A 9,334-nucleotide genomic window follows, 5' to 3' on the forward strand; every position below is an offset into this window, starting at 1 on the left:
TAAAGAAATGAGATTTAATTTGGCGGTTCTTGATATCAAATTTTTATACAAATGATACATATCATTAGAGTTAAGTAAATAACAAGAAACAGTATCGTTTTATTTTTTAATTTGATGGAATTTTATTCGATTAGTTAAGATGTAGCATCTAGGTTTTAATTTTTCATTTCATACATTAATTTTTTTCAAAGGGTAATAATTCTTGACAGAGAAAGTTATTAATTAAAGTTACCATTACTTGGGTTGGAATAAGAGTATCCTTGAAGAAAAATTAAAACTACTATGTAATTGGATTGAATATAAAAATATCCTTGTGATAAATATATATTTACATTTCTTAACTTGCAGCAAGTTTATCAAAATTTTTTCTTCTTTTGGCTCCACAGCTTCAATTAACTGATTTATCAATTAACTGATCAATTAACTGATTTAACAGTAGATTGATACCTTAGTAATACCGCTGGTAATAATGGCAGCAATTCCAGCAAGAAGACCAAAATGCTACTTATGCGGTGAAAAATAACATGCCAAGCTACTATCGTTTCCAGATATAATATAATATACTTATTATTGTAAATGCGTCACACTTTCCAAATTCAAATATCCAAAAATTTAATTCCCGCCCACAAGAAACACGAGAGGGAAAGGAAAGAGAAGAGGCGACTAAAGTAAAGAGAATCTCAAAAGAAGAGAATAGCAAACTGCATCACGTGACTCGTCTCCTCTGATCCTCTGATTGGACGCGGTCATCAAAACTCCATAGGCATGGAAGTGGAAGAGATTGGAGAAAACTACTAATCATGCGATCTCCGTCCTGATTGGAGATTGTCATTCACGTGATGCAATTTGCTCTCTCATGTGTCGGTATTCATAGTCGGTTCTTTTTTTAACTGTCTTAAGTCGATTCTACATTAGTTGCAAGTTCATTGCGATAGCTAATATGAAACGTTGATTTTAAAATTTGAGCTTCAGATTAATGCTTAATCATAATTGTCAATCGTAATTGGTCAATTTTACTAAACAGCAAACGCGATTGGTCAGTCAATGGCCGATTAAGCTAACTGGCATTGGTGAAACTGGTTCCTAGTATCATAAACATCGGATTTAAGAAATTGACGAATATCAAACATTTGATTTTGATGCTGAAAATGAGCATCGAACATCAATATGAAAAGGCATATTTATGAATGTCGCATAATGCCTCCGGCACACCAATACAATATTCGTCGCGCGCGATATCTAACGAGTGTATAGCTTTACCGATATTCTCATTCTAAAGGTATACTGCCATTGAATATCGCGTGTCGCGCGCATTGATATGCCGGAGCCATAAGAGACAAAGGCTGTAAATTGTGAAATGCAAGATCTTGAGAAGTTGGCATACTTAGGATCAGTTTCACCAACGCCAGTTAGTTTAATCGGCCGTTGACTGACCAATCGCGTTTGCTGTTTAGTAGAATCGACCAATTGCGATTGGCAATTAATTACGATTAAGCTTGATCGGCGTTGATGAAACCAGCCCTCAATCTTTTCTTCTCTGACATATTTTATAATGCATCTTATAATTAGTTTCTCTTTCTAATCTTCATAATTTATGTCTTAAATTAAATATTGAATAAAGAATTAAATAAACTATCACAGTGTCAGTAACTAATACGGAAAAAATAAGTAAAATAATATCACCAACGCAGTAAATTGTTAACTAAGTTAGGAAATGATAATGACAAAACGATTTATTCGATCTCGATCTCCATTTATATCTTATTGCTGCGTTCAGCAGAAAAAATAGCTTTGCAACTATTGTAAATTTCTTTAATATAATTAGTCCTGCTCTTAATTCCTTATTGAATTTAAATTTCATAAACCATTTAAATTTCATAAATCATATTAGAGAAATTTACAATAGTTCCAAAGCTGCTTTCTCTGCTAAACGCAGCTAATATTTAACAAAAGGAAATCGAACAGAAATGTAATTATACACTATATTTGTTAACTAAGCCAGAAGATGATGATTTATTCAATCTCGATCTCCATTTGTTTATAATTCAATAACTCGATATTTAACAAAAGGAAATCGGATGGAAATGAAATTATACGCTAGTAATTGTTAACTATATTAGGTTGATAAAATAAAAATATTGATTAAATATTGAATATTTCAATATTTTTCGATTTGGAGAAAGACGGCAAAAGTTTTTTCAGAGAAATCTCTGAAATACTTCAAAGTTTAATTGAAAGGAAGCGAATCGAAGTTTATCTTTAATATATCAGATAAGTTGTAGTTTTGAAAAAATATAATTGCTTTTACTTGCTAATAAGAAAATATACTTTGTGAGCTGTTTTTCTTACACAGGTAATAATATAAATAAGCGAATAAGATAATCAACGATGGAGTGTTTGTGGCGAGAATTTTTATTATAGTTCAAATTAAAAGTTGCTGATCCAGTATTCATTATCATATAATTTTGATTTTTTTCTATTCACTTCAATGGCTCGGCATAAACCTGTTATCAGGCTGTCCAATTTAAGCTCCACATCCAAAACGCAAAACCATTGATGCAAAGAGATTCAATGTGTGTAAGATTTCGGGGTCTGTAAAATATTGATAAACGTTACTTAGATGCATATTAATACTTTACTGTCTTCGAAATCTTAACCGTATTGAACTTTCTGCATTGATGTTATGTTTTAACGCCGAAGCTCAAATTAGATTTGCTTGCTGTATATGGAAGCAGAGTTGCATATCTGTCTATCGACTTGTATCTCTAATGTCTTTTCTGAAATATGTAATAATATATGTATAAATTATATACATTATAATTATTAAATTATATACATGATATAATAATATAATTACATACTTGTCTCTAATAAAAAACACTTCTTGCCACAAACACTCTATCATTAACTATCTTATTCATTTATTTATATTATTACTTGTGTAAGAAAACAGCTCAAAAGTATATTTTCTTATTAGCAAGTTGATATATTGAAGAATTCGATCCGCTTCTTTTCAATTAAGCTTTGGAGTATTTTAGAGATTTCTCTGAAAAAACTTGCCGTCTTTCTCCGAATGAAGAAATATTGAAATGTCTTCAGCCTAATCACCAGTTGTCTGATAGAGATTTCACTGATTAAAACTGAGATTACACCAGCCGGCTTGTCAAAAAACAATACTTCACAAATACTACGATACATTTTAATCGCTGACGTAACATTCGATCATATCAGATTTTAACAGTTATGAATGTAAAAATAATTATGAAACATGGATCCCTAAAATCGAACCCCAGGCATTCCTGCTACGAGCCGTACATATTTACATTCCTGCGTAAATGAATAACAAACTGCGCTGCGCAGTCGCCTTCGCAGATAGAATAAACGAACGACATCTGCGGCAGTAACGAACACTACTCCATTTTTACATCATAACGCGATCGTGCGGCGTGTAGACGGGTATTGTATCATTATTTTGACGTGATCTGACCATATTGTCTCCTCATTATTTATGGAGGCAGCCAATAAAGAAGAAGAATTTGCCGTATGTCTGTAATCTCACACGCATACGGAAGAAATAGACCAACAAAGAAAAAAAAGAAGCAAGTGCTCATTGTTATTTGACTATTATAACGGCGTAACCAGGCATAATATACTTTTTTATTCGACATGAATAGTGATTATCCCACCATATATACATGGTAAGTATATAAAACAGCTATATAATATTATATTTGATTTTCGCGGTAAAAAATTTTTATCACGCACGCACGCATACACGAGGTTATCTACTTCCATTTTTCAAAGTGGATATCTAGAAGACACTCTTCCTTCAATTTCAATGAAATGCTCATTCGACGCGTTTTTGCATGAAACGAAAGAATCTGGCAGTAAAATGTGCTTAGTTCCGCAAAGTGAAATATCCCAATAAATGAGAATGGATTAAAATGGATTGAAATTTTTTTCTATCCGAATGCATATTTTAAATAGCGAATACTTTTTGGATTTAATTGGATTCAATTTGATTAAAAAACTGATTGAAAAACTGCATTTCCTATTCAAAATTTTGAATTGAACATTATTCACTCTGTGTGTGTGTGTGTATGTGTATGTGTGTGTGTGTGTGTGTGTGTGTGTGTGGGCGCAGAAAAAGCTAATTACTTTTAGATTGAAAGGCATAGATGTGCTCCATGCAATTCCTATAAATGAAGAAAAATGCATTCAGGATTGAAAAGCATTCATTTTAACATTCATGAATTAATATTTTTGAAAATCTGAATCAATTTCAATTCATTTCCATCCATTCTCGTTTGCTGGGGTCACAAATGATATTTGTCATGTACATTTTTGTAACTAAAAAAATTTTTATTTTTTTCTTTAAACTAATCTTGTTTGAATTGCGGAAATATTTTGCGAATTATTAAAAAAAGAATTTAATCTAGAACAACATATTAGTCTTTGATAAACAAGATGATTTTTTTTATATTCTCCCTCATATTAAATGTCCATAATGTTATGAAGAACATTTTCCTAATAAATTATAAGTTTTTTTAACACAATAGCAACAGTAAAATATTAAAATATAAATTCAATATATAGCCATTCAATTTATAGCCATTCATATTTTAAAAAATATCATTTCAGGTTATTAAATAACTAAATTTTTTGGACAATCGACACTTGAACTATTTTTTCTTTTGTAGTTTAGAACGTCAACTTTAAGATATTAAAACATATTTTTTCTTTAAATATTTTTGTTTCAGTTTTATATTTTTGAAAACAAGTACATTTTTCTCATTTTGTTAACTATTTATTATAACAATATACAATTTATATACAATTTGTTATACAACTTTTCAAATACTTTCTAAAGATGTCAAAATATATAAAAATTGTTTAATAATAATAAAAGTAATAGAAATTAAGAACACGAATGACCTAACATGTGTAGTAAGGATGCCCAAAACTAAGGTGTGTACTAAGGATTCATCGTTAAAGTTTAACTATTGTTAGATTAGGAAATGTGTCACATCGATGACATAGAGGATTATACAAATTCTCTGTTTTATAAACATAAATTCTCTACTTTAGTAATACAAATTTTCTGCTTTAAAAATAAATTATTTTCTATATAATTTTTGTTTTTATAGTAGAGAATTTGTTTTTAAATTAGAGAATTTTTGTGTTTTTAAAGCAAAAATTTGTTTTTAAAGCAGAGAATTTGTGTTTATAAAACAGAGAAGTTGTGCAATCCTCTATGTTATCGATACCACATATTTCCTAACACATTTTCTAACCTACAATAACTAATTTTAAGATTAACATCTTTGCGAGACAGTACATTTTACTGCCAGATTCTTTTATTTCAATAATGCATCAAATGAGCATAATTTCGTTGAAATTGAGAATCATCTTCTGGATAATTATCCAATTTGTGTAGCTCTAATTGTGTAACTCTTAATGTAATTTCTATATTTTCGTTCATTGTTTTTCTAATAAGGTATCTACTGTATTTTATAGGTTCGAGAAATGTGGGATTGTATCTAATATCAGGACACATCTACGACAAAACTTGGTGAACGCTTTGAAATGCAAGGATTTAAGGCTATGTAAGAATATAGAGGCAAGATCAGCAAAACAGTATATTTATGATATGTTAATAGCCGAGTATCTGTTTAGTCACAATTACTCCTTCACCCTGTCGATATTTGCTAGTGAAGTCCCACTTTTAGTAAACTTTTGCAACAGTGTGCCACAGTGCTCCTCTGATGAGAGTGATAGAGGTGGTAGCGGACATAAGTTGCAAAGTGATTACATAGCGCACACTCTGGAAACTTTAGGAATTGATCCCAATAGGTCTGAGGGCCAATACATTATATCAAATTATATGAATAGTGAAACACCATTGTTGCTATCTATTCTGAGCTCGATAGCCTCACTTGTTGCTGAAACTCAGTCATCAACAAGAAGGACTATGTACGACAGGAAAACGCAAGCTAATTTAGCTTTGGAAGTAAATTTTGTACAAGCAACAAAAATAGAGGCAATAAAGAAAAGAATCATGCATCAGAAACAACTGTATGATGATGAGTTAAAGACAAAGGAAAGCAAATTAAAGCAGCAAGCCACAGTTATAAAACATCAACTTAATTCATTAAATGCAAAAATGAAAGAAGCTCAGGTAATACCTTTAACCATTTATATATTTCATATAAGATATTTTATAAATGATAAAACTGCAGAAAAGTAGAGTAACTGCCAATGTCCTTGATCTTGATATAGAATCTATCTAATCATGATTAAAAAACATTTTCCTTACTAATAATTTTTTTCTTAAATAATTAAACACTGAAATTCCTATTATCATTATAATACATAATATAAATTATGACGCTGAAAGTAAAAATATAACGAAAGTAAAGGTAAACAAAAATTCTTAAAAACTATGGCATGCAAGTTGCCGATTTCGTGCAACTGGAGAGTATGTTGTCACCAATATTAAATTATAATATAAATATTTATGTTAAAGTATAAACATGTGAAATACCTACATATGATGATTCATGTTGATTTCCCACCTGATTCACAAAGGGTAAAAAATGTATTTTTCACATAATTGTAAATATATTGGACTGAAGCAATGACATTAGTATTTTTTTTATTCATAAAAAAATTTGCTTTTTCAATTTTTGGAATAAAATATATATTTTTTAAAGAAAATTAAATAAATTATTTAAGAAAGTTATTATTTTAATGATTTATTCAACTTTATTTTAAAAAATACGTAGAAAAAAGGCTACTATTATGATATACTGAGTTCATTTCGGATAAATGCTAGAAATCTATAGGCAGAATTTTAAAAAATAATAGGTCATTTTGAATTTAATAAGCTTTAAGATAATGTTATGTAAAATTTAATTCAAATTTTTTTTTTCATAAGTTAAAGAAATGTAAAAAAGTGAGCAAATCGCAAAGTAAAAAAATTATACTCCTATATGAGATATCCCGAAAAATCGATAATAAAACATAAAATCAGTATTGCAATTAAAAAACTTTATTTAATGTTTCTAAAATACAAATAAAGCTAATGCGCGTACAAAAGTTGCATTGTTGCTAGCTGACTTGTTTTCAGATAGTTGGAATCAAGCATCGCAGAAACAGGCATTCGATGTTTATTTCCGATTGTACTTTTTATTATTGTACAACAACATTTATACTTTAGCAACGATTTTCATTATAACAAGAAGCAAAGATTATTTCATATTAGAAATACCCTGTATCTCATATTACGATTTCCACACCTTACAGTTTTGCAATCATCAAATCTAACTTCTATAATTAAGTAATTCAACACGTATTTTTCTATTAGTATGATCTTACTGACCGCATGAAAAATTTATTCCCAAATATTTACTTTAAATAATAAACAAGGTTTAAAAGCTCATTTCAATAAAACTTGAATCCAAATTCTAAAATTTTTTTTGCAACGACTACAGGCATGATCTAATAATGAATTTTCCACTAAATAATTTTCAATCCAAGATTTCCAAGAATTCAAATTTTCAAAAACTAGTTATGAAATGTTTCAGAGAAACATTTGTGAAACGTTTTTTAAACGAATATGTGCTACCGACTAGGTGAGGAATACGTAAGATGTGTTGGCTAGAGAATTGAAAAGTATTTGAGATGTTTCAAGGTGTTCAAAGTGAGATAACAGAATGTGGGGGAGGGGGGGGGGGTAGATAAAAATGTAGCAAGCTATGAAAAATATTCAAGAGTATTATTTTCAAGGAGAATTAAGGTATCCAAAATGAAGTGAGGATAGGGATAGGGATATCCCTATCCTCACTTGGTGGGGATGGGGCGAAAGTATGCATGGATGATATGGAAGTATGTAAGGATGTAACAGTATATATTGGATAAATGTGGCGTGTATTGAGGTCTCTGTAATGGGAGGGAGATGGGAGAGGTTCGGATGCGTAAATGTTGGTAAATATGTGAAGTGTATATGAGCATATTCGAGCATTAATTGTCAATAATCGAATCGTGGTCTCCGCAGGCACCGCAGGTCGACGGTTCTTAATTTTATTTTACTCCATTTTTACAAAAAAATTAAAATAACTCCTTTAATATTCATCGGAGAAAAAAATAACGACTTTTTAACGACGTTAACTTTCATTATATTTCGTCCATCTAGTCGTTTTTTTAGATGTGAACATAGTATTTTCAATCAGCTTGACGATTCGAATAAAGATACATTGTAGTATCTCCTGCGCCCAATACACGCGAATACTTGGCGCGAGCCACTATCGTACTCTTGATTGGAAACTATTCTGTATCCTTCCTTGTTTACATAATGGTTTTCCATACGAAGTGACTCTCATCCCACTCACCTCCCTCTTTGCTTAGGGACGCACGATTTTCCACACGAAACGGCTCTCATCCCATCTCCTCCTTCCTTATGGGCGCGCGATTTCTACGCGAAGCGAGTTTCATCCCACTTTCTCTTCAAAATCCAACTTCCGTTTCCTTTGACAGGAGGGAGGGAAGCTCCTAAGCAAGGAACGGAAACTGCTTCGCGTGGAAATTGCCTGCCCCGAAGCTGGAGGGAGAGGCGGGGGTGAGAGTCGCTTCGCGTGGAAAGTCATGCGCCCCTAAGCAGGGAGGTGGAGTGGGAAAATTGCTTCGCATGGAAAGTTGTATTCCTTGAATTTGTTCATCTCATACCTCTCTCCCTGTCTAAAAGTATCTGATTCTTCATATAAAGGACTGCATTTAGGAATTATGCCCAGACAATTAAGCTACAGGTTACGTATATTACAGCAAAAATGCACACTACAGTTATCTAAGCATAATTCCTGAACGCTACCAAGCAGAGAAATAATTACTAACTTCGACTGTTAATAACTGTTTAACGAATAACGAGCAATGACTAAAACTTATTGGGAGGACACTCAGGGTCATATCCTTGACATTTTGATAATATATCAAGATCAAGGTCATCGGTGGTCCCCTTTTCTGCAGTTTTACCTTATAAATAATTATATGTATATATTATTTCTTGATAATCAATTTTATAAATAAAGGATAAAAGATTCTTTTTTTATTAAAGACCAGTATATAAGTTTTCACTTAGAAAAAAGTCAAATCCTAAAGAAATAATCTAAATATCTGGAAACACGGTAGTGTCTCAGCGCTAATCTTATATTACTTTGGGTACTTTCCAGCAAGAGACAGATAGCAGTATAATGCAGTGAAATATGTTATCTTTGTTAATGTTGAAAAACATTAAGTATGTGATATAATAATGATTCACTGTATTGTATTCTATTGTTTG

General features: G+C 31.1%; 1 protein-coding gene across 3 annotated transcripts in view; it reads left to right on the forward strand.

Annotated features, from left to right (window-relative positions):
- Positions 1-3,437: 3,437 nt before the first annotated feature.
- The window catches only part of LOC108686803 (spindle assembly abnormal protein 6 homolog), a 6,831-nt gene continuing 934 nt past the window's right edge, over positions 3,438-9,334 (forward strand). Inside the window, exons 1-3 of one of the 3 annotated variants that reach the window (XM_018192272.1) lie at positions 4,912-4,968; positions 5,518-5,606; positions 5,677-6,178. In XM_018192272.1, the coding sequence (XP_018047761.1) occupies positions 5,587-5,606; positions 5,677-6,178 (522 nt within the window). In that variant the 5' untranslated portion in view covers positions 4,912-4,968; positions 5,518-5,586. Of the gene's footprint in view, positions 3,699-4,911; positions 4,969-5,517; positions 6,179-9,334 lie in introns of those variants that run through there. The other 2 variants (XM_018192270.1, XM_018192271.1) reach the window with 2 other exon arrangements.

Source organism: Atta colombica, unplaced genomic scaffold, assembly GCF_001594045.1.
Source record: "Atta colombica isolate Treedump-2 unplaced genomic scaffold, Acol1.0 scaffold19, whole genome shotgun sequence".
Lineage (NCBI taxonomy): Eukaryota > Metazoa > Arthropoda > Insecta > Hymenoptera > Formicidae > Atta > Atta colombica.